This window comes from Haliaeetus albicilla, chromosome 1 (assembly GCF_947461875.1).
Source record: "Haliaeetus albicilla chromosome 1, bHalAlb1.1, whole genome shotgun sequence".
Lineage (NCBI taxonomy): Eukaryota > Metazoa > Chordata > Aves > Accipitriformes > Accipitridae > Haliaeetus > Haliaeetus albicilla.
The window spans coordinates 25,077,113-25,103,782 of record NC_091483.1 but is presented as its reverse complement, the minus strand read 5'-3'; the positions used below and the strand labels follow the sequence as shown (position 1 = coordinate 25,103,782).

Genomic DNA, 26,670 nt, shown 5'->3' with positions numbered 1-26,670 from the left:
TTATCTGCTCCTGTCCCTTCAAGAAATACCAGCAAAGAGCCTGATGGAAAATAAACAGAAAACATGGGACCAGAGTGAGTTCCAGGATGGGGAAGGAAAATGTAGGAGACAAGCCCAAACAAAAAGATGTAGACAACAGAGGTGCTTCCCTAAATATATGAGTGAGGTGCTTAAAACCAAATGTAGAGGAAAGCAGGATTTTAATGACATGATTCAAGGCTGAGAAAAAAAAATTAGAGAAGCAGCTTGACAGCAACACCTAAATATGAGCAGAAGGAAAGTGAAGGAAGGAGGGAGATGAAAAGATAGCAGCCTTCAGTGGAAGATGGATTGCCAAGGCTTGCTTTCCTACAGAAATGTGGACAGAAGGCCATGCTACTAGCTAGGTTCTACTGCATTATTTTTAAAACAACACACTGCCTTTCAAGCTCTGCAGATCTTTATGTGACATGTGGAGGAGCCAAGAGCCCAGTAAGAAGTCTTCTGCTCTGCTAGACAAAGACTGGCAAAATGTCTCTGCTACACAATCCACAGGATAGATACCTGCATTCCCAGAGTGTTTTATCTACTCAACCTTTTTGGCATACAAAGGGGTCTTTAACACTTGTTGCTTAGCTGGAACTCAGAACAATTGCAAGTATGGGTTCCTATACAACTCTACACCCATGACCATCTTCTTGCATTTCTACCAGCTTTGACAAAATGAAGGTAACCTGCTCTTTAGTTTTGCAATTACATGAATTCAGCTTAAGAAGAGATTTTGGAATAAACAGCATTTAATAAAAATGCATGCTTGCTGGCAAATTTGGTAGGATCACTGACAGAAGTACAGATCTGCAAAACACCAAAAAATATGAATTTTCAGGAAGGGATATTTCCAAGGCAACAAGCCAGTCCAAATGCAGAAATCTGGAGGAATTAGGCTGTGAGATGCAATAAAGCATACTGCACAGAGTCCAAACCTTGTCCTTCATCCTGTCCAGCTCCTATCAACACCAAATTTGATTTCTGAACTGACTGCATCCTTACAGATCACTTTCTAACAAACTCTACTATCCTTGCCTCCTACAGAAAAGGCAAGTGATGCTTGCATAAACATGTGAGTCCTTGAGGAGTATGTATAGACATCACCTACAGGGAATAAAGGAGCAGGGGCACCTACTGGGGTAGGCTAAGAACTTTCTGCAATGGTATTTCCCAGGGTACATTACAAGAAATTATCAGCAGTGTTTGTCCTTATGCGTATGTTCCCCTCAGCACTCGCTGCTGGCCAATTGCAGAGCACGGGTACTGGCCTCCATGGGTCTTTGCTCTTGCCCAGTGTGCTCAGAGCACAGGTCCTGATCAACAGAAACCATCCGAGAGGAAAGAAAGTTGCATCGCTGTCCTCTGACCCAGAGGATGAGGGGATCCTCGACTCCTTCCCGGAACCAGATCCCCGTGGATATGAAGGGAGTAATAACAAGAGCGAGGACAAGGCAGGTCTTCAGAAAGGCCTGTTCCAAATTCCCAGGACGCTGGGTGGGTGGGGAGGAAAGAGGCATGTTAGTAAGTCTTTTCGAGATGAGCTGTGAGTTAAATTGGGTGGCTGACAAGAACAAGAAGCAGTAACTGTTCTCCTTGCTGAGTGGGACAGCATTTGCCCAGATGCCTAAGGAGCACTATGAAAGTTATGAACGCTGCAAAGCCCCACTGCAAATGCTGAAACCGACACCAGCAGGGCACGGCTAACAAGGCGAGGGTTCAGCAGGAAGGGGACTCAGTATGGCCTCAGCTACCACCCAAATAAGGACCGCTGCTTCGACAAGCAGCTTCTGTGTGGATTTCTCAGGGGACCTTATCACGATACAGGAAAGAGCACCTACTAAATACCAAGGCTCCAGGCCTAGGGAAGAGGCAGCCCAGCCAAATCCTAATGGAAAAATATGCAATGTTCCCAGGGCCAGAGCAAAAATACCCAAACTGCCCTTCAGCTACATGCCCCCAAGATGGCGAGGTGCAATAGGGCCCTGCAGGTGAAGCAATGTTACAAGCAGATGAGCAATGTGAGTGCAGACAAGGAAGGTATAAATTGCTCCATCCTGAGCCTACATCCTATGTCTGTCAGTCAAAAGTCTTGTACTTTGTGGAATAAAAGAGCCTTCAAAGGGAAAGAGGTTGGCAAATAAGTAAGTGAAGAGACACTATTTCGTGGGCGTCTGACCGGATGACAAAGGGCAAAGAAGTGCAGATAAACATTTCTGAGATCAAGATATCGTCAGCTGTCTGAGTCAATACGAACATGACAGAAAGACTCCTGGAGGATGATCCTTTTCCTTTATTCCTGGGAAATTATGTTAATGCCACAGGATTTAAGGACAGACATGCTTAAGTCAAATGACTGAAGGATGAACTTGCTGGCTTCTTCCAAAGTCAAGGAGCAACTCAACGGTGATAGCGGCTCTGGATAAAACTCCTGACAGGGAGTACTGTGTACTGGAATGATGCTGGGAGATGGGAAGCTTCTTAAATGAGCACTAGCCATAGCCCATGTCCCCTCTCCACATGGGGCACAGGAAAGTGCCCAGGCGTCCTTGGGAGTAGCTCCCTTTGTTTTGGTAAGAGAACTGTGGCAGCTGGAGAAGTTGTATGTGCAGTTTATGAAATTCAGTAGGACTTTGATGTTAAGGCTTGTTAGATTTTCTGGGCTACTTAGTGATACACTGCCTCACACGGTCCTAGACCCCTGGAGAACTACAAGCAAAAGATTCAGCAAAGGGAAGTCTATAAGGGCTGCAGCAATCAAAATGAAGACATTCTTCACACACCTCTTTTTGCAGTGGTGACAAGAGATGAAATTCATCTAATGACAAAAATAGTCTAAACCTCTCATTTGTTGATGGTCTCCAATCTTGCACTTAAAATAGGCTGCGAACTCTGTCGAGCTGGGATTGTCCTGTTTGCTTTTACAGTGGTTGGCATGCTAGGGGGAGTCTCAATGCCTCAAAGCTTGCCAAAATTAAACCTGAATTAAACTAATTACCACACAATTAGCAACGAATAAAAAAGATGTTACCATTGAGAAGAAAATAAACCATAGACTGAGCAGCCCAACTCCTGGAATGCACCAGGGACATCAGTGTCACAAGGTTTGCAAAACACAGCCCTGATGATCATCCGCCTGCAGAAATGAATATGCTTTCTGACCAGCTAAGATGGCAAACCTTGCTCCAAGCACTTAAACGGTAAAACTGCTGGTTTGTGAGATCTCATCCTCTTACCTGACATCATTACCTCCATGGGCAAAGGATCCAAAGCAGGCTGTTAAGATCTGGAGGAAGTGGAAAAGTAGATGGACCTGAGATGTGTCTTTCTCTTCCTTATCCTCTTCCACGGGATCAACTGGGGGCCGGTTAGGATCTGCGAGTTCAGAAGCCAACTTCATTTCCACCCCACCTTCCTCCGCCTCAATCTCTGCCTCGGCCACTGCATTGCAATAGCTGGAGTAGCTGTCGTAGCGAACTCGCTTCTTGGAGTAGGAAACAGTGTCTCCCACTAACTTCTCACTGTCCTCCGGAGTTGACGTATCTGCTGCCTTAAAGGAGGAATGCACGGGCATGCCACAAATAGCAGCTGTATAACAAGTATAGCTGTTGTTGCGTCGTAACAGTTTGTAGTTGTTTTCTTGAGCGGGCCTCTCATCGGTGGCCCTGTCCAGGTGTATTTTGTGGAGCAAGTCTTTGTATAAACCTGAGTCCTTGTGCACAGTGTGATAAACATGGCCATCGCTCCTCATCTGGCCATCGAAGCTGAAGGTGCCATTGGAAACAGGTGATTTCACCGAGGTGTGCGTCATCGAAAATGCTCTTCCTAAAACGGCAGAGATTTAGAGTTTTTATTTCTATGAAATGTACTACAGAAGCCCCCTCCCTTGCACTTCATGAGACAATAAAACGGCAGTAATCCAGGACTACAGGACAAAGAAGATCAATTTGCAACATACGCAGTGAATAAGCCAAGATTCACCGCAAAATAAACTCTCTCATCTTCTGTGCAAAGAGAGCTTTGTTCCAGCGTTGGGTCTTCCCCAGACACGCTGTATGACGTGCAGCAAGTCACTTGGGATTGGCTACTCAAAGGTAATACTTGAAGGTTAAATCCTCAGGTTCTTTGAAAAAGTAATTTCTATAAAATTCCTTTCTTGTAAAATAAGCTCTACTTTTTCTGAGGCTTTGTCTACATTAATAGATAAGGATTTCAGGAAAGGTGATTTACTGTAATTTCATATTGAATATGAGGTCACCTTTCAAAAGCACCTATGTTTAAAAGACATTTACACAAATTCTAAAAATAATTAAAAAAACAGAAAGCAAAAAAGTTCATGTTCTACAGAAATATTTCCTCAGCTATTCCACCATTTTGTATATCTTATTTCTATGAACAAGATGATAGTTATTCCCACTGTATACATTTAACATTAGCGTACGCTGTAGGACACATGTCACAGCTAAGGCAATATTTCTGAAGAAACTATCTTTTTCATTTCCTGACTTCCCAGATTTCCACTGTGCAACATTCAGAATTGGTTTTAGCTATTTTTAAACTGGAAGCACACACTCAAAGGGCTTCATATGATGACTTATCTGATTTTGTAAGAATCAGTTGAATATATTAGGCATTTATTAACCAAATTACAGGGCTGTGTAGATGTTAGCAAAGTGATATGAAAGTCAGCAGACTGCTAAGTAGGGGGGGTGCGATCCCACCACATGGAAGAACAAAAAGAGCTTTATGCACACAAGCCTACTTATAAATATATGTTCAGAAAACAATGTGTGAGATTTTTCTAGTGGACACGCTCCAAAAGGATCATACGTTTGTCAACTAAAGCCCAAATCTTTTCATCTCCTGTGGTAGTATGCTAATCATCTTTATGCTGAATTTAACCTTCATACATCAGCAATTTGTGTTCTCTGTATTTTTCCACTGCTTTAAAGGATGGAGGATACATTAAGGATACAAAGTAAAGCAGAAAAGAAAGTAATTTTTGTTTTCAGCTGTTTCTAAAACTGAAATACAGTCATACAAAATGTAATTGTTTTTAAGTCCTCTCTAGAAAATGTCACTTGTAATGAGCATCTTTCCCAACAAGTGCTGAAGAGGGATTAGAGCTGGAAGTCCCAAACGTTAACTTACCATTTACAACAGAGACCTACTTGCTCTCAAGAAACCCTACCGAAACAGGGAGAAGATAAACCCTCTGTTTTGTCTTACTTTCTTACCATACGGTACACGTGGATGGTTTCCATTTGCAATAGTATCTGATGCCCCAGCAGCTTCTGTTACTGAGCCAGTAAGGGGAATAGTGCTCTCGTCAGATGCTTTGGCACCGGGAAGCTCTTTAAAGACTGGTGTTTCTTCATCTTGAATTTTATCAAGACTTTCATCTGATATCCTTGACAGTGCAGCATCTTTCTTTAACCGGCCTAAGGAAATAACAGTACTGTAATTTTAAACCCAGCCTATCCGTCTTGCTGCTTATGTTTCCACTGTTTGCATCAACGGCATAGATCAACATGGATACAATAACCTGGCTCCATTTCATACACATTCTTTATTTATTTGTAACACTTATCTTTACTAAATTCATCTGAGAAAATTCTACAACATCTTTGTTTCTTCCTACAAAATTCACCGAACTAGGTAACTGAAGTAAAATGCCGAGTTGCTCATTTATTAATGAACTCTGAAACTTTTCTCTGCATTTTAAACACTGCATTTGTTGAGAGTAGCAAAGCAAACAAGCAAAACACTGTAAAGCCTAAAAGCTGTGATCAGTCCAACTTACTGTAAAGTTAAAGAAGTCACTTAATCATTCTGCCAGATTTTTCCTCTTTAATGTTTCCTTAATAAAATATAAAGCAGATTATATTCCAGAATTTATTTTCCTGTTTCCTCTGGACTCTAGAAGAAGTGAGCACTGCAGTGGATTGCCTAACAAGGTTTTGAATTTCTACCATTGCAGGTTTTTAAGAGCAGGTTACACAAATACATGAGGAATAGTTTAGGCACATCCTGCCTGTGGGTGGGGACTGGACTAGGTGACCTTTCAAGCCTCCAGCTCTGAAATGAAATTTTCCATGATTTTACATCACCCACATTCCATCAAGCAACTACTTACTTTCTATTTTTCTCTTCATCCAGGGGCACACACAAATCCAGACTAAGATGGCAAATACTAAGGATACACCAACTGATATTAGAGCAATGGCCCACATTGGCAGTACCAGTCCCAATACTGTGAAGACAAAGAAATAAAACCTAAGCAAACTGTAAATTAACATGACTTAGTTATCTCAGGCAGTGGAAGAGCAGTCTGTTGCAGAAAAGCCTGTGCTCACAATGTATTCAAAACCAACATGAATGAGCCAATAATTTTTAACATATATATCAGTTCATGCAGTATTTAAAGGTCCAGTTGACATGCAAACATTTGCAGGTTTAGTCTTCCAATTCTCTGTTACCCCACTGTGACCTTATTTCCAAAGAAGTCAGGGGTAAAAGTCCCACATCAGGGCTGCTAAAACAAGTTTGCAGTGGTTTTATGCACTAATGCATGTTAAACCATGTTGCCCATTAGGGTAAGTATTTACCTGACCTTTGCTCTGGTCAATAAAGCCTGATGCTTACTTGATCTAAGCCATTATTTGCTTATGATAATAGCTTAATGTAGCACTTGAGAGCTGAGGTTTCAGTCCTGCAATGCACAACCACATCAATAACTTGTGTTCCCGTAAGTATCCCCCCAAAAGAGCTCCTTGCGCTTGTTCAATTAAGTGACCAGACCCTTAATGAAGAAAGAGCTTGGACTCTGATCTTTCAAACCCATGTATGCACACCTATCTTGAAACCTACGTGATTAATTCATCCCTGTAAGTAAATGTTGCCAAGACAGAGGCCTTGGAGAGTAAATATGTATTTCCTTAGCATCAAAAACAGAGTCACATCTTTTTATTCACACACTTTAGAAACTGCTAAGCTGAAACAGAAGGCACATTAAGATTCTTATTTCATTTATTTTGCTTAATGAGTCACTGCAGAGTGCCTGACCTACTTCTGCAGTACAACTAATGAGGAAATGTTGGTTATACAGCTGACTTACTGTGAAACATCTTGGATATGTCGCCAGTTAGACTTAAGAATAAGGAATAGCTGAGTTATGTTACCCTCAAATTGGGAACTTCTCAAGCTTTTTATTAATTTTTAGTAATGCTATGCTATGAAGTAGAGTCTACCACTAGTACATCTGGTGCGTCAGGTTTTAGAGAAAACAAATTTATATTCAAAAAAGGTCACTTTCTAAGCCTGCTTTCCTAATTCAGGGGCATGTTCAGGAGTGTCTCTTCACTTGCCTGTTCGTTCATGGCTCTGGGGCAATAATCTAATCTAAAGATAACTTTTAATGACCACAGTCTTCAATAAAGTAGTCGAGAGCATTGAACATCTTTTTTCTGAACTCTTTTGCTGCAAATGCGTGTTTGCATATACACTGCTTAAGTAAAGTTAAATATAAATATATAAATGCAAACATATAAACACAAATGTGTGAATCTAAATATACAAACATAAATATAAGTTCAATATAAACACAAATATAAATAAACACAAACATATACATGCACATAAAATATACAACTATTCAAAAATACAAATAAAGTCCTGACAATGACATGTATCATTTCCTTCTACTGAGCTGCAATGAAAACACAGCACCCAAGAAAGAAGATGCATTCAATGCAGAAACAGGCTCGGGGCTTCTTATCACTGAAGGGAAATAAAGAAGTAAATTTAATTAATAGGCTCCATGCCAGATCTGCCAGAACAGTGACTCTGCTAATTTCAACAGAGCTATAGCATTAGACTGAGAGCAAACAGCCTACACCTGCTCTTACCGCCCGCTTTGAACCTTCCCTCCTTGATGCACGTACCTGAAATACCTTCGAGAGCTCAGATTTACAAAGCTGAAGCTGGCAGCTCAATACTCCCCCTTCCTCTAAAGGGGGACTTTCTTTGTAGCTGCGCTCTTCCCCACTAACCGGAGTGATCAGGAGGGAGTCACAAAAACACATGCACAAATGTGGGGAGGTGTATGATTTACTCTTGCCCTCGTTAACTCCTAACGTAGGAGATAACCGCGCAGTGTCGACAGCTACCTGACAGCACACTGGCAGAGCATCCTTATACACTGCAGGAAGCCTCCTTCCCGTGCCTCCTGCTGCGGATGGCTCACTCACCTGGTGCCCCCGTGTACATGATGGAAAACACGTTAATAGCTATGGTAGCAGCATAAAACACTGGAAGTGCGCGGAGACCGTTGGGCACAGGGTCTTCCTGCATAGGAATCAGGGAAAAAAAGGAAACGTTAGCTGGATTTTCCACCAGATTAATGTCAGCATGAACCGCCATGAGGAAAACACGTGCTCCTGAGTCAGCGTCAGGCAGGTGGGGCTTTTGGGTGGATGGTGAGGAAAGGATGGTGACCTGATGCCTGATTACACCCAAGTCCACAACGCTGCTCCTGGCAAGCACCAGCACTCTGGGGAAGCTTGACACTGTTAATGGGAACTAGGGAGGCAGGTTGGACTTTCAGGTCGGCTGCAGACCTGCTGGGTGACCCTGGGGCAGGTTTCTTCCTGCCAGTGTCTTCTTGCCTATCTTGTCTCCAAGATGGGTAGTCCCTTTCAGTCAGCAAGACTGAAGGACAGCCGAGCAGGACAGGGCTTTGACATTTTTGGGGCAGGGCTACAAGCATCAGTGCAACGCGTCCATCGCAAAACCTTATTCCTAACCTCCCAGTTTCGACTGACATAGCCTGGCGCTTTCCACCAGCTAACAGAAATCTCTGAAATATTAAGTGTCTGGCAGTATTAAACAGGTAACATACACAAAGGGAGTGTGCAATGTTTAGCACACTGCTGTGCCTGCTGCCTGCTGGGGTCTCGTGCCCTCGGCACTCACAAGGAAAAGCTCAGCTGACGGCGCAGCGGAAACGCACCGTGCGAGCCATGGAAAAAGCCTTTGTGAGGAGACTGTTTTGGCCTTTTGAGGGGCTCCGCGTGTTTGCAAAGAGCCTGGCGAAGCTAAGGACTGGCTAATGTGGTTTTGTTTATTGCTGCCATGGGCTATAAAAGGGAGCCGAGAGAAGGCTGCGGCCGCCCTGCGCTGTGCCCCAGTCCCAAAGCGTGATTCATCACGGGCTGTATCCGCAGGGCCAGCTGTTCACGGACACCCCCAACAAGGGCATGAACCCCTACAACCAGGCCACAGACTCGCAAGCTAAAAAGCTGCTCTTTTTCTATGCACACACACCGCGGAAGTCGCTACCTGCTTACGCCAGAAGCTCTACAGATCTTACTACTTTGTGAAGCGCACAGATGGCTGTCAGAAGACAATTTCCTCAGCTTGAACTTTTCCTGCCTCTTGAATGCTGAAATATGTGGCTTTTATATCAGAGTTCATGTGATTCTGATGACTAATTTCTTAAGTTGTTAGCTTTTGAATGCAATAGAGGAACTTTTCCTCGTCCTTTATGCAACTTGAGTAATTTTAAATTCAAAGCTGAGTCCGAATTTATCATCTGCTTTTATCGCTGACATTTATTTACATCAGAAATAAAGAATGATGAAGCTGAGGTTACAGGTGGCATTATTTATAGCAAAAGAATTAATCCCTTGTCTATTTAAGATCCCTGTGTAACTGCTAATATAGTGTCCCTTATTTTTAGCAAGTTGAATGGTGTGAGAGAAATGAAAAGAGCAGATAAAAGTGTTCTGGTTTCCAGTTCATGCTGGGTGGCAGGCAAATCGTCTTCCGCACTGGAGATATATGGAGTGATGTTACCTCAAAGCTGCCACTTTTGACTGAGGTCACTAAAACGCATTGATTCAGATTTCTTGAGAATCTAGGAAATATGCAGATGCCCATCTTCTAATGTCTGATGTGCTAGAAAACCAAAGCTTAAAATTTCACAGCTATGAAATACCAATTAGAGTATCTCCAAGGAAGGACTGTTCTGTTTAATTAACAGTCAGAACGGCTATCGTGAGGCTAAGTCAATACCAACAAGTTTGTACTAATACAGAAACAATCCTTTAATCAAACAGAATATACAATATTAATTATCATGTAGCACCTTCTAAGCCTCAAATACTTGTCAAATTACTTTGAGCTTTCAGAACTGCGAAGAGCAAGTACAGTTCCAAGGGCTATTAAAAAATTACTGGTCTCCTGTCCAAAAAACAAGCCACAAACTTTCAACTCTAGACATGCCAGCACTCAAATGGGAGATTAGAACACAGCCTTCATAATGAGCACTCATTATAATAGTGAGATTCCTTTACCTTGTTTAAAATGAAGAATCTAATCAGCACAAAGAGAACTCCAGACATCAAACCAGATAACAGTGGGGAAATAAACCAAGAGGCAACTGTGTCGAAGAAAAGAAAGAATGAAACATGAAACAAATAGTATTCTTGCATAGTAGTTAAGTAAGTAGTTAATGAGCAATAAATTTAAAACAGTTCGTGTACAAGTGGAATGAATGTTCCCTATGTTTACTTACAACTGTGCAACTCGATGCCCACTTACAGTCATGAAAGTCAAAGTAATGCTAGGCACTATTAGAAACATCAGCCAAAGCATTTCCCGATAATACTGCAAGTTTAGCAATCAAATTAATCAGGAAAGTTTCTTGTAGTCTGACGCAGAGCAGACCAGGAAGGCCCTGTAATTTCCTAATCACCATGACCACGAATGTTGCAAGCAAGTGGAAAGCAACTGCATCTAGCAGGATGCCATGCTGCTCACAGGGTAAAAGTCTCGATTTCCAAAATGCCACAGAAGCATCAAATGTAATGAATAATGCATGTACATTTTTTGCAGGCCAGATTTGCAAGTGTCCAGGACTGATTTTACTGAAGTAGGTGGCAAAACTCCCACTGATTTCAATAAAACTGGATTAGGGCAGTGCTTTGGAAATCTCATCCAGAGTGATTTATCATTTGTGGCATAGTTAACAGACTGATTCTGCTGTCATTGCAAACTCTCCTCTACTTTTGACAGAATTAAAAAAAAACCACATTGCTCCAGCTTCTCTTAAGCTCAATTGGATTTCCCTGCCTTCAGCATCAAATCCTTTTAATACAGGGTTTAGGCTGTGACTCGGGTTACAAGGCTTCCATAACAATAATAATGAAAACTCCTTCACATCCCTGCTTGGCTCTGCTGATCTTGGCAGTGGGAGGCTGTGATTTAAACATGTGCTGTATGCCCAGCTTTCGCCTCCCTGAAGCTGGTGGGTGGAGAAACATGACTGTGGGCATTCACATGATGGCTACCATTGTTGAGAGCAAGAGACGAGGTGGTATGAGCTGCCACGAAAAGAATTAGAAGAGGAGGAATGTCACCTTGAAGCATGTCTCTGAGGGACAATGTCTCCTCAGCTTACCGCTGGAGAAGTGCAACTTGCGTCTTACCCCTTTCTCCACTGGAGACACACTGCAGCCCTTAAGGAACATGGCATCAGTGCATCTTCTGAATGACAAGACTGGGGTGGAAAATAATTTAAGGAGGGAGTGCTATCAGCACAAAGCAGATTTCTGGGAATGTTTTTTGCAGGCAGCACACACTATTTCACATACCCTCATGCCTAAAAAGAAACAGCACTTACCAATCTTGACAAGCTGCATCCACTGGACTCCCTGCGTGCCAATTGCCACCAGGGAAAATCCAATTGTAGCACCTACGATGCAATGGGTCCCTGATATAGGGAGTTTCAAGAATGATGCAATCAGCTGCCAAACAGCAGAACCTAGATAAAAAACCAACCATATGGTATAAACAACAACAGTAACAATGATGTTGTGCAGAAAATTCTTTGCCATGTACCCACATTCTTTTATGAGCACTGCCTACACTCCACATGCACAACAGAGATCTCCTAAAGAGAGTTTTGTTCCTGTTCTGTCTCAAAAAGCAGATACTAAGACAGTCTAATAGCAGCTTTGAATGCTGCATCTTACTTATGATTTTTTTATTACTAACAGCTCTTTACGCTGCACAACGGTTCTGCAGTTCTGCCTTTTTTTTTTTTTGAAGGCTTTCACTATTTACAGTCTGTCTTATTAAACACACAAACTGCTCCTAGCCTGCATCAAGCTTAGAAAACCTCGTTCTTGAGAGCTGGACCTGGAAGCCTCCAAGTGATCAGTGTGAGGAGGCATCCACCGTTTCTCTAATGAACTACCCATGCTCCTAAACTCAGATGCTACCACAGAAAGACTCAAATTGTGGGGCAGGGAGTTTTTATGTCTCTTCTCAGTGACATGCAGCCATCCGGAGTCCTCTATAGGAAAAATGGACTGAGGAGGGAATAAGGACTCTCTCACTGCCTTCATTTGCAGCTCATTGTGGCACTGGAGAAATTCAGAACTGCAGAAAAGGCTTACCTTAGTCATGGAATAGCCAAAGATACCTTTGGCATAAGGAAATAAGATCCCCGAACTAAGGGATGGTGGCTAATGGTCTATAAAGTAAATGCGATGTCTGGTGTCCCAACAGACATCCCAAGGAAGGATGTTTGTCAAGAGTGCAGAACTGCCCCCCCCCCAAAAACCCAACCCCAAGCGCCAGAGAGTATGCCTTGTATTTGTTTTCAGTCCCAACTTCCAGTAGTTAGATCAGACCACAGTTGGCCACCGAGCCCTCGAGCACGCAGCTCCGTGCTCTGACTCACTGTCACACTGCAAGGACCCAGGTTCCCTGCTCCTCCTGCAGTGGCACTAACCTCAGGACACCAAAATAATTTTGGCAGTGACACAAGCTTTCTGTGGATGTCACCTAACATTAGAGAATTCTTAGAAAGATCTCTTCTGCATCTTAAGACTTCATGGCCTTAAGACTAAATCTTCATGTGTCAAGAGGCCCCAATGGCAGCAATCAAACTGCCATGAGAGATCCCGTATTTTCTGGCTTGTGCCACCTCTCTTAACAGATCTGCAGCAGACGCAGGTGATAAAGCAAGGTCGCTGAACATACGCTGTTACTCAAAATCTCAGCCTCCATCCTCAATTCCAACAGGACAGGATGGTTTGAAGGTCTTGAAGTGGAGCCATCTGCAAATAGTGATTTGCTGTCATCATACGTGGCTACATTTGGAAGTCAACCAGTTTGTAAAACTGATCTCTCCTGGGGTACTATCCCAAAACAACTGGTACTCCTATTGCTATTGGAAATTCTAGATCAAACAAGGAACACCTGCTCTTTAATTTTTTGGCTTCTCTTCTCCTGTACTAAAATAAAAATAAATACACTTTGAAAATTCTGACATGAACTTAGAGACCAGCAAGTGGAAGTGAGGTGAAAGAGAAAACAGATGGTAACATCTGTAAAGAGCCAAATAAACAGATAAGCCAGCCTTAGATATGTAATTACAAAATACTCAGCCTAAAAAATAGGGAAAATGCAACCAAGCCACAGGTGCACTGCAAATGTGTAGTGAGGGCTGGGGTTCTTGGTGGGGGGGGGGGGGGGGGGAAATAGAGGAAGTATGGCACTATTTCTTATTTAATCAACTTCATGTTGAAAACAAACAGGAGAGCAAGAGGGAAAGTTGTGGAGGACTGAGGGATGGTCTGAGAGGGACAATGCATGGTCTAAAGAAGTTTAAGGAAGCACATTAAGGAACAGAAGAAAATAAAAATCAAGCCAGAGCAGGACTTCCCTCTATGGCTGGCAATGCCTTAACTACCTACATCAAAGCCTTAACCCCTCTTTAACATAAAATGCATGCTCCCAATTTTTATCTTTGCCAAACTAGCCTAGGAAGCAGAAGGCTCACTAGACCTGTCACGAAGCCCCAAATTCAGACTCTTCATGCCCGCTGACGCCATGGCCGCATAGCCTTTCCTCGTGGTTGCTATCTCCTAAAGAAAGAGGGCTGGCTGCGGACTGCCCTGACCAAGAGTCGCCAGCACCGTCTTTCGGCTCAGGGTGGGTTTCATGCTCCCCTCATGCGCATCCCTTCTCCTGAGGCTCCGGTGCTGTGTGCCAGCTGCGAGCCCCCGTCAGGTACCAGAGCACCCGCAAGACTGGGTTAGTACTTTGCTTTGCTAATCCTGGCTGGGGTGTCCTCTCTGTCAGTGGCATCTCCTCGGCCGCACAAGCTGCTGACTTCAGCTCCCACCAGGACCACTAGAACAACACTCGGGCAATTCCTGACAATAGCCTGGCAATTAGTTAAGGCTAGGGAAGTACTACAATTTACTCCCAAGAGCAACAGTCCCTAACTTCCCGACTGCCTAACAAACAACATTTTAATACCCTACAAATTATTACAAAATGTTACGTTTTAAAATCTTAATCCTGTTGCTCTCTGCTTCCTTTTCTCTTAGGAGAGAAGGTTGCCCTGAAAATCACCATCTGCTGTTTGCTGCAAGCATCAAAGGATCTTCCACCAACATCTGGAAAGAGGATACAGTGACTTTTGGTCTCTCCCAGACTGTTGACTCATTTAAGCCTCATAGAAATTCAGAAGCTAAGTCCATTCGCAAAAACACAATCATGAGGCATGAGAGAATAGGGCGGGAAATGCAGAGCAAAAACAGAAAGAGGAAAAGAAAACATCCAGGAAGGCTCAAAGAAAACACAGAAAAAAATATCATACATCCAGAGAAAAGCTGGAGATGGACTTCAGGGAAAAAAAATCGAAATCTGCAGTTTGTAACTTGTGATTAATTCTGAGATTTAAAATGAGGAATTTCTTCTTAATGCCCTTACTGGAGGAAGGGAATGCAACTGGTCATGAAGTTCACACAGGCTTATGTAAATACGCATGCAAATAAGTTGTTTTCTTTGAGCTTCTGGCCAGTTGCCTCCACGGGGGGCATCTGAGACTTAAAACTTTGCCCGGCCAGGATCAGGATGCCAGAAATAGATACAGAAAAGGAAGAGGACCCTTCCTTCAACAGGGTCCGGGAGGATCAAGAATGTGAAGGTCAAAAGACGCAGGTCACTTACATTTCAGATGGTGTGCGCTGCTGCTGGGCGCACGCCCGTGGGAAATAATGGAGCTATCTCAGGAAGCAGAAGGCTAAATGATGCAAGTGGAGCGGTACTAAGAAGGCACCCTACAGCTTGAGGGAAAGACCAGAAATCTGCAGCTGACCTCGCAAGACATCGGTAAAGAGGAACTGATGGGGGGTGCCCAAAAGCATTTGATGTGGTTTGAGTTGGCAGCCTCACAGAGGGACCGTTTGGGGAAGTGGCTGCAGTCCCAGCGGTGATTTCTCGCTAACCAACCCCTCTTCCCCTTGGGCAGGGGAAGGTGGACAACTTTCAGGAGGCTCAGGAGCTGCAAAAGCCCAAGGGAACCACCTCCCCACTCTCAAGCACACAAAGCCACCTCAGACAAGTCCAGAAACTGGCACTCACTGCCCATCTTGATCCATTAAAATTACAGCAAACTTTTCCCATTTCCCCAAAGAAATGGGAAAATAACCACATGTAGTAGACCTCTGCACAGATTCACCTATCTCACATGCAGGTCCTGCCTGAAAACTGTGGGGAGGTTAGAGGGGGGTAGGTGGAATTAATATTTAGGTTAGGTTTACTGAGGTTTAAGGAAGAAAATCTCTGAGTGGAGCATCTCTTTCAAACAGAGGACACAGCAATGTTTGTATAAATCACGTTGCCCTGTCATGGGATGCCACGGACCTGTCAGACTGAGGTGGTGGTGGGATGCGCAGGCTGGCCCCTCGCCTGGGCTGCCTCTCCCACAGTGAAAGGGTTTCCTTCCTGCTGCCTCCTGCCCTTTAAAAGCAGGTTTGGTATTGATTCTTGAGGGAGCTCTCCAAAAGCTCACAAAGCCTCTTGCATATAAACAAAGAGTAAATACTGTGGCTTAATGTTACTTACCTCAGAATATGCTATTTGTTCTAACAGAGATTAATTTAACTGCAAACAAAAGCAGAGCAGATTCTAAGGTATACTGAACTGCTGTTGGTTTGAGTCAGAAAAATTGAAAAGACCTGAAATGTGTGACCATCTATCTTCACTGCTCCTTTAGTTTTGCCATGTGCAAGGGTGAAGTGTACGATTAATTGCAATCGCACAGCTAGACAATCAGTTTAAGAAATATGTTTGGATTTTCTGTAATTTTTTTTTAATTATTTAGGTAATTTCTTCTCGTATATATTCACTGCAAACTGCTATTTCTGTAGGATCTTCTGTATAGTCACAAATGCTATGCTTACATATTTTCCATTTACCATCATAAAAATCTCCAAAATAATTTTTACAGTACACTAGGAATACATATATATGATCCACTATGTTAAAAAAAAAATTTCTTCTATTAGTTAAATGGCTGAACCACTGAAAAATGTAAATTATTAGAAGCATTTAAAAAACATAGGAGACTAAAAAAGGAATACAGGCCCCTGCATTCACACAAAATCAGACGTGCAAGTCCAGAAGACGGGAAGACTTAATTAACAATATTCACAACAAACAGGATGACAAATACATGTTACTTGGAATAGAAAAGTATTACTTACCAACCATTGCACTCACTTCTCCTGCCATCAGCAGTGGGACAGTGCTGTTGTACAGGTTAACGTCAATGATACCTTTCCGAATTGTTTCTCCTACTTTTGCTCCCAGTAATACTGAGCCAGTGGTTTCAAAAACTGAAGCCAAAATGCAAGCCTGGCGTAAAGTAACAACACCAGAGCCCACAGCCGTTCCGAAAGAATTGGCAACATCGTTTGCACCAACTGAAAAGGCTAAAATAAAAGCAATGATAAAACCCACAATGACCATCCACAGGTACTCATCCATTGCCATCTTTCCTCAAACCGTAGATTAGCTTCCCCTTTGCAAATAGTTAATAGTCAAGGCTGGAGGGCACCGCAACGGATTTGGAAAGCAGATTTCTTGTAAACAATGAGTTCTCTCTGGAAAGTGCTGGGTAGTGTTAGAATGTGAAGAAACTGCTAACTGCTGATTTTCAAACTACTATAAATACTGTTCATTTGGCTGCCTTCGGTCAGCAGTGAAACACATTCCATATTTTGCTCCCAAACTGGTACAACTGCGATGTTCTGTCCTGCAACAGAAAAAAAAAAAAAAAAAAAAAAAAAAAGAAAATTAAAAAAAAAAAAAAAAAGGAATACTCAGTGGAGCCCGTAACAATGTGTGTTTTCACAAGTAAACAGATGATTTAAACCCACTAATGGGGTCCTACCTCGGCATGTGACTGTTCTAATCATAAAGCAATTCAGAAAAGGTTAAAATTAGGTCACCTCTAAAGCAATATGTTTCTTGCAGTATCACTGACGGAGAAAATCTTTTGAGCAATTTAAAAGGATTTAGAAAGGTTGGGGGTTTTGTTTGTGTTGAATTCACCAAGCAGTGCAATAACCCCTCTTTCTAGAAGGAGGACTCTTCCTGGCTTTTTGCACCCAGTGAATATAAGACATGCAGAATATCTAGACCATACCATACAGCCTGAATTCCCAGCTGATGTACATCACCTAGCTCCACCGACCTCAGCAGAGCTCTCACCATTTTATTAGCTACAGCCAGGGATGCACTCCTTTGAAAAATGATTTTATCTATATGTCTGTCTCGGAAACGCCACTGAAAATACTCTTGAAGAGCATTAATATTCATCTATTACTGTTATCAATTCCCATGCAGTAGGAATACAATTTTCTTACAGCTTCTCAGTCACTGAAACAGCACAAGAATTGCAATATTCCCATATATCCCTTCAGTTCTAGAGAAGACTATAAAAACCAGTTTAACTAAAAAGTTGAGTGTTCTGCTCTTTCCTATAGATCATTACCAATTACTAACAGTTATTATATTCAAACCATTGTTAGAGATATCTTTTAGTAGTTCATTTGATAGTTTCAGTTTTATGATCGCCTTTTGAATTACATCTTAATTAGTCCTTAATTAGGCTAATCTGAAAAAAGAGTGAGCTCTTCCAAACCAAAAAATGGGCAGAAAGAAAGGGACTTTAAAAAATAAAACCTTCACCATCCAAAAGACTGCTAAGCGGAGCGATAAGGCCGACACCAATGTCATGATGGTCAAAAGCTAGAAGCAAATTTGCCCAAACCATCTGCCTCTTCTGAGGGCTGCTCCTCTTCTGCTAGCAGCTGCCACGAAGACATCCCATACCACCCTCTGCTTTCCTATCCATGCTGTTTGGCTCCAGAAAAGTGCCATTTTGGAGGTGGCAAGGGGTTAAATGAACATTTAGCAGCAAATATCCATCACCCAATTCCATACGTTTTAAAAAGCATTTCAAGAGATCAGGGGATGTCAGACAAAAATCCCCAAGCCCACCTCCTGCTCTCTCTCAGTTTCCCCACAGTCGCTTCAGTCTCACACAATATACCCACATCCACAGTTTCAAGGCCATGCTTAATTTCTTTTGATGACCCTAATGCAATGTAGGTCCTGCGGTAGCGATGAAGAAGGGTCTCTGAAACCTCTGAAATAATGGCAAAGTTAAAAATTAAAAGAGATTTTGCATATTCCTGAAATGCTGGATCCTTGAGAACAACCAACAGGAAAATATCACATCTATATGTAAGTGTTTCCAAGAAAACCCTTAAGTTGATGTCAAGGATTGATGCTTTCTCTAAATATACATATTCAGCAGAAAAGATGTCCCTCTTTCTTTCTCCAGGCTCCAAACTGGCTGAACAACTGCTGCTCCAGTCTTTTCCAGACATGGAGCAGACATCAACCCTTGAATGCCTTACACTCCAAAATAACATCTCGGAAGGTCTTAACAGCTAAAAACATTTGTATAAGGATTTTTATACTATGAGATAACATGAGAAAACGAAGCACCAATACATTTATGTTTGAAGACTTGTTGCCTTTTTATAATTCATGAGCACTCAGCCCATTGAGTGGAAAAGGACTTGACAAGGACAGAAAAGGCTAACAATATTTGGAAGAAACAATTAGAGTTAGCACTTGTTTGCCTGTGAAGGAAGACAAAACTCCATTAAATTCATTTGTTTAAAAACTTCTATTATGTATGTCAGATTTTTGCTAGGAGATGAAGTTCTGGACTACGGTCCTTCCTTTATCCTGGAGATTAATGATTAAATTCTTCATCCTGCATGGATTTACACAGTACCTTTGCCAAGTTAGCCTCGGTGCCCCAGTTTCCTCTGCTGAAAATGGGCAAAGCTGACTGAGATCCATGCATGCATCCACATACCCTGTGATTATAAGAGACCCGTTTCCTTCAGACCCACAAGATGAAAGCACACCCTTATTCCCAACAGAGATCTGTCTTTTCTCCACTTATCAACCAACCTACCAATTTACTGCGGCAACCCAATTTCTGGGATAAGGAAGAACAGGGGGATTGTGACATTCCCCCACCACAATGGAGTTCATGGGACAACGTTTGCCAAATCTGGGTCCTCCAGCCACAGCGAGTTCCTGCAGCTTCCAAAATAAACCACTAAGTCACAAGGTTGCCTTTATTAGCCTCCCTGGGAGGAGGGAGAACTCCAGATGGTCCCAAAGAAATTAAGACTTCAAGTGTGTGTATGTGTGCTCCTGAGACTCCTTGTGAAAGCCAAAGAGTCTCCCAAAGTCTGTCAGGAGGGCTCTTGGCAAACAGCTCAGAGAGACAGCTACATAAACTCCCTCCCTGTGAAATGGGATATATGGCCACGGGAGAAAAGGATGTCTTAAGTAAGAAGTCACCCCTCCTGTCATTTTATGCAGGGCGACAGTTCAAAATAGAGCTTCCTCCAAAACCTGGGAGGCTCGACTTGACACCCACTGCGTATGCACCGTTGACAGAGCACAGCAACAGTCGAGCCTTGTCTTTAACACAATGAAAATCAAAAGGAAAAAAGGAAAGGGAATAAACACACTTTAAAAATTAACATGAAGGCAGCATTTGAATGGCTAGGTGTTACTAATTTCAACCTTAAATAACCGTAAGAGATGTTAAATGTTTAAAGAAAGAAAGCAAAAAAAAAAAGGGTACATCTCTGCTGAGAAAGTTTTCAGAAATGCAAAATATCCTGCAAAGTAGGCCAGTGACTAAATACAGACTAAATCTTGTAGCATGCTTCTTTCTAGAGCCCAAAATACATCTGGCATGCTCAGACACGCTGAGCTATGCCCCTCATCACCTAATCTAACCCAAGAGCCTGTGGTATTTCATGTTGTTACTGGGACAAAAAAGAAACTGGAAAAAACACCATACAGTAGGGAATGGCAGATCTTCTGCTCTCTGCGTGACAGCTGGAAGTCACTAGCCTGCTTCTCTCCTGCGCTTATTTGTATCTCTTCAACATGCCTCTATGCATGCCAAATGCAATTCAACCTGACCCACTAGATGCTAGGAAATCCTTGCATTTACCTGCGGGACTGATACTGCCTCTCCACCAAGGGCTCCGCAGTCAGGTGTGCAACGCTCCTGCAGCAGACACTGGGTGGAAAAATTCATTTTTCTGTTTACACTGTGGATAACTCTTCCTGAACCAGCCCAGCCTGCACTGCAGTGGCCGTGCTGCAAACTCACCCTTGGGCATTAGCAGGGCAGAGGAGCTGTGTTAGTTAGCACCGGGGAGCTGCAGGACCTGAAGCTGGAGCGTGCATCTCTGATGGCTGTTAGAGCAAAGGGAGATGTGTAGAGATTAAATTTCAAGTTGTAAGAAGCTAATTCTGCATTAAGGCAGTTTTCTTATGATCCATAATTAGAATATCATACTTAGGAGGTCTGAGTTGAAGCTTTTCACTGTTTAAGTGGTCTTAGAAACTTACAGACCCTGTACCTCAGTAAGAAAAATCGGAGTTTTGGAAATGCTAAGCACGTCCTGCTGCCTCGCTGGCAGATGATCCAGACACCCCCCTCAGACTTTATTTTGTTGCTAGCTAAACATCTTGTTATAACTCTGTCAACACAAAGTGCTATTTCTTCCCTAAGGCAGAGATGAAAACAAAACCTAGGTAAGGAAGCACCTTGATTCACACAGAACGGCAAGTGAATCCTCAAGAAAAAGTCAGGATCTCCTGGTAACCATGAGATCATTTTAGGACATGTTTATATACGGACATTTACGAAGACAGCTCTTCTGGAAACTGTTCACAGTTCACTTCTAAGCCTAGACAAGTTTTTAGGAAAAAAATGATAAGAAATTTGAAAAACAAAGTTGTCCGTTGTTATTTTTTTTTGCCAAACAAATCGCTGCTAAAGAGAATGCAGAAAGATCTAACAACGGGGACGAACGGTTAAATAAAAGCTCAGGACGAAGTTCAAAGTCTAGGGAAGCAATCAGAGTGCATTCCCCACCTGCAGTCCAACTGTGTGACATAAAGGAAACAAGCAGAGACCCCATAAATGTCCTTTAGTCTTCTCTTCACAGAAAATTAGGGAAGAACCTACTGCGCTCGTGAAACATTGAAAGGTATATAAATCATCCCGTATGCAGCTTATACCACATATAAATCATGCTGTATGCAGCTCTTCTGCTCTCAGAAGTTGCCCCATGCAGCAGTTGAAAACTTTCTCCTACTCCGGATGGGACAGAGATTTTGTGAGGTCCTGCTTATAACTGTTTTGTTGTTGCCCAAGTATGAGCAAAAATCAAAAGACAGCAGCTAGTGTAGCATTTCTCAAGATAACTCTTACAACTACTCCACTTTGCATTATGACAAGACAGACAGAGGACAATGTCTTTTCCCCTGCAGAGTTGAAAACAGCAGCCGTTTCATGATAGACAGTGGCATTGAATTTATACTGACAGGCAGGTTCACTTCTAGTTACCAGTGGCTGACAAGTCTGTCTAAAATGCTTACCAGACAGCAGCTTCTAGGAGGTTATTCCATACCTCTCTAATTTCTCTGTGTTGCTCTTTACATAAAACTGATCTGTCAGGCTTCCCACCCATGTATATAAACTCATACCAGATCTGGCATTCCAGTCTATTGGTACTAAACACAGCACTGCAGAGAAACCAAGCCTGATTTATGACCAAAGCTACTAACATCATTCACACCAATAGTCCCTTATCATTTCCAGTTTGTTCTCAGGCCACACGGCTCGCAAATTATCTACTTTAAATTACTAATACTACACTTATGATATGAAAGGTGGTATTAATTCAAGTGGTTCAAGGCTAACATCCCTATATGGCTCTACATTACATGCACAGGACTTGTCACAAGGCCAAGCATGATGCAAGTTTAATGCTCCAGTACACAAAAAGCACCCTTGACTTAAAAAAAAAAAAAAAAAAAAAAAATCAGTTACCGCATCTGCAGAAGCAGTTTTTGTGTCAATCAGTTCCTGTTTTAACATGTTCACAATGTGCTTAAGCATACTTCACGCTACTACTCGATATGGAAACAAGACAGAAGTTGATAGCTTTCCAAGGACTCCCACCCAGTTTAACATCGCAGAGGGGGACTGCTGTCACCACCAGCTCCCAAAACTTCCAGACGATGCTTCATTTTCTTAGTCCCTATCAAACTCTGTGCCCAGCACTGAAAGGTCAAAAATGCATATAAAATATTTAGCATTCTGTTGGTGAAAACATTCTCTGAAAACACAGACAGCAGTCACATTTAAACAGCAATTCTACAAACAAGTTAGATAGGTAAAGTATCAACAAGTGCTTGTTGTGCATTTGCTGATAAATATCTTTTCCTCTAACTAAAGGACAATTTGATCCTTCAGTGCCTGAACAAAGTCTTTCTAACAAGCAAGTGGTTTTTATGATTCGACACTACAGATTTTTAAGATCCATTCAGAGAAAACAAGTTCTCATGGTTATGGAAAACACATTTGATAAAAGAAAGCCATGCAGAGAAATCTTTAAAACTCACCCAGTATTTAAAAGTTGTTTCAAAAGAAAAAGGAGCTAAGTTCTTCCAGCAACTCACCCTCCTGATTGTAAACACAGGCTGAAATCTAAAATAGACATCCTATCATTCAGCACAGTCACATCTGAACATGCAAACTTCCAGAGGATAGAAAGAGGGCTATAACTTACACCAGGCAGTCCGGGGATAAAATTCACTCCGGCACAGGAGAACACACAAGACAACACCGAGAAGCATCAATGTGAGTCCACAGCCTTATTCAGTAGGTGAAAATCTGCCTCCTCTTAAGCAAAGAATTCTGCTGGGGGTGGGCACTGATAAAACACAACACTGCGTCACAACTGCACTAGTGAGACAAACCAATCCAATGAAGCTGATGTTAAAAGCAACAAAACATTCCTCTTTTTTTTTTTTTCCCCCACAAGCATAGGCATAGATGAGCAAGGAAATCTCTTTTTTGACCACCAGCTGAGCATTTTGGTGTGATCAGGTAATCTCTGCGGTGCCCCAGGTCTTCTATTTGGAAGCACAATTAAACACGCTGAATTCAAGTGCATGTGATGGTAGGGTACATACATCCAACTCGGGAAAGATGTTGCATGCTTGTTACTTTATCCATGTCAGTAGAGGTCTCACAGGCTACGCAGACTGCAGAAAGTTTAAAAAGATTTAAAGATGTGCACGAGTTTTGACTGGATTGATGCCTAAGCAAGCAACTTTGCTTTCAACAGTTCAACCTAAATTACCCAATCCAAATTCCTTCAACCACTTTCCTTTAAGTGGGAAACATTTTTGCATGTATGTCAAGGCAAAAATAATGTTTGCCTAAAAGTACCCGGCTTAGCTTTATATAAAATATTCGCTTTAATACTATGTAATGCAATTAAGCCATTTTATTCAGCAAAAAGGAACGTAAATCAAAACTGCATTGTCACAGTTTAAAAATCTGGCAGATGCAAATTTATTTGGACACATTTCTGGTTTATAAACAAATGATGCTTTAAATTTAACTGTTAGTTTTTACTCCATTCTGAGTCACTCAAAGCCATGGCATCATATTCCAACATAATAAACTTAATTAATTAAATTGGTAAACTTTCTGCAACCTGAACATTTGAGAAAAACCAAATCATTGATTTAGGTTTGTAAACACAGACTTGGAAACATAATTCTTACCGCATCTATTTTTTCAAGTTTGAATGAAGGGTATTTCCTAACAAGGAGGCAAAAGTTTTCTAAATTGGTTAAATTCAGCTGCAGGTGATATTCAGGGATAATTTTGTAAATCTGAAACGTGGTTACATTTCTTAAGAAAACTCACATGGATTAGTAAGCCTACATCATCTTCTAAAAAGAATTAGGGCAAAACTCCAGCTAGAAATCTGCAATGCAGAAATGACATTAAAAATCCCCAATAAGAAAATAATTGTGTCAGGCCACAATTCTTTGTAAGAAATGCTGACTCTTTATTTAACATTGATACCCAACTACTATTAAGCTTGCAATACAGCTGCTAACTTTGTGAAAAGCTACATCTCTTAAGCCTGGTTGCGAAGTCCTTCCTTTTACTTCCGTGATAGCTGGCAAACAGGCTTCCTAGGTTTAGAAAAGTCAGAGAGGTTGATATTTTCACACTGGCTTTCCCTTATGTACAAGAGCAACATATTGTAACAGGAAGAATATTAATCTTTTCCTGCAGATCTAAACATACCTTAATACCTTTTTTTTTTTACAAGTAGCGTCAATCAATTCAAGTGAGAGCAATCATAATTGTAAACATGAAGTCAGCCTGTATTTATAGGTCTGGATTCCAAGGTTTTAAGGAATTGAATAAACAAACACAGAAACTTTCTTGGAGCACTTATTTAACTTTATAAAGTAAAAAAAAAAAAGAACGTAAAATATTATTTCATGTTCTCTTTATAGCTGACAAGTTGTTGACGTCTGCCTTGGAAAAGCTCAAACCCAAACGGTCCGAGTAAGCGCTAAGCCCACCCTAGTTCTCCTTGAAGGACCATTCACCCTGCCTAGAGTAAGAACCACCATCGTGCAGACACAGGTAAAAAGGACACGTTATTTGGGAGGTATCTACATCAATTTCAAAAGCCAGAAGTTGCCGGCCTGACCTGTGGGAATCATCCCAGACCCAGGAGAAAAACAAACTGGAACCATTTGAGTGCCACTTCCCATGAGCCAGCCTGACCACAACGGTGGTTTCTCGTTGACCTAAGCTTCAGAGCTTGGTCTACACGCGAAGCAAAGGATATAATAAACAGCACAGAGAAAAGGAAATTTCTTCAAAGTTTGTGTTCTGCTAAATCAGCATTGTGGACCTCAGGCATGGGAAAATTCAAGCCAAGATAGGTTGACCATTAAAAAGAGTTACAATTTGGGATACCACTAAAGAAGCAGGCAAAGGAAAATTTATACGACCACAAAATAAATGATGAGGATCGGCTTTTGGCAATGGCAGCACCAGTTTGGTTCCCATCAAATCAAATACTTGGTAGAAATTAAAAATACTATATATTACAATCTTGATCAGATACTGTAATTTTTTTTTAATTGTAACTTATGCTCGTAAATCCACAACTGAGAGATCCCCATTTGAGTCAAACCTATGCTAGGCAGATTTATATTCTGGTTTAAATAATGTAATAGGACATGCCAATTTAAATAATTAATTTTAAACCCCCTTTGTTTTGCATTTCCGCATCAGCTGTTTCCTGAAAGATGCTCAGGTTCTCATTTACCAGTAACCACTAAAACAATGTTAATTTGCAACTTAATATAACTTTAATATCAAATGTAACTGGCCTTTTTGCCATTCAGATGGGAAGGCTACATATTTAAGCAATTATATTTATTTTAAAATGCATACACTTGGAGTAGAAAATAATGGGGTATTGTTATCATTTTCTAACATAAAAACCTGTAAGAATTTGAATCGGAATACCTGTAAACTCCATTTGGTCAGAAACAGAAATACACTAAAAACATCCAGAAGGTGCAGGATGTTGTTCCAGTTACGTTGTGCCAACTTAAATAAGGTTACTGACCAGCAATGGGAGCTTTTGGGCTTTCACATACCTGCTGGTACTCTAAAACTGGGAGTCATAAGCAGCTGGAACCGGGGACTTTTTGTTTCCCTTACCAGTATTTGTGCCCCTGACCCTGCCTGGGAACCCTTATTTCCCCTCAATCTACAAAGAAAGAAAATAAAATTAACGAGGAGGAATGAAAATGGGTGGCAGATGACTGCACAGGTATCCCATAGTACCTCAAAGAAATCCAGCTCTTGCGATACCCTTCTTTCTGGTTTTGAAGGCCCCCGTGACCATCTACACCATGGGGGGCTTGAAGCAGGACACCACACGCCAATCATTACCTGGAAATCAGCCCTGAGGTCCTCGAGGCTAATGGAGATTTAACACAGCTCTACTGAACACAGCACCATTTCTGGGTGCTTCAGTAAGTCCATTGTGCCTAATGAATACCAACAAAACCCTGAATATCTGCTCTGCAGATAGCTACAAACACAGTTGAAGCTGGAAAGAGCCAGCTCCAACCAACAAAAGTACATCTGCTTTTGCATATTGGGTAGCAAGCTCCCACACATTCTGCTATCTGTCAGGATAATCTCCAAATAGAAAGAGATGCATCCATGTCTCACTGCAAGAAAAAGCGTCTCAGGGACCCTCTGGGAAGTCTAATGTGGTAGACATAAAAATTAAAAAGTCACTTGGCATTCAGGGA

General features: G+C 41.8%; 1 protein-coding gene across 7 annotated transcripts in view; it reads right to left on the bottom strand.

Moving 5' to 3' along the window:
- The window catches only part of SLC20A2 (solute carrier family 20 member 2), a 59,207-nt gene that overhangs the window by 16,741 nt on the left and 15,796 nt on the right, over positions 1–26,670 (bottom strand). The window contains exons 1-8 of one of the 7 annotated variants that reach the window (XR_011324485.1): positions 23,085–23,272; positions 16,593–17,143; positions 11,708–11,848; positions 10,380–10,465; positions 8,274–8,370; positions 6,161–6,277; positions 5,262–5,465; positions 3,261–3,849 (exon numbers count right to left, since the gene is read on the bottom strand). Coding sequence is in view for 6 of the 7 variants with exons in the window: in XM_069782601.1 (XP_069638702.1) it covers positions 3,261–3,849; positions 5,262–5,465; positions 6,161–6,277; positions 8,274–8,370; positions 10,380–10,465; positions 11,708–11,848; positions 16,593–16,881 (1,523 nt within the window). In the remaining variant the exon portion in view is untranslated. Of the gene's footprint in view, positions 1–3,260; positions 3,850–5,261; positions 5,466–6,160; positions 6,278–8,273; positions 8,371–10,379; positions 10,466–11,707; positions 11,849–16,592; positions 17,144–20,611; positions 20,711–22,917; positions 23,003–23,084; positions 23,275–26,670 lie in introns of those variants that run through there. The other 6 variants (XM_069782601.1, XM_069782615.1, XM_009924939.2 and 3 more) reach the window with 6 other exon arrangements.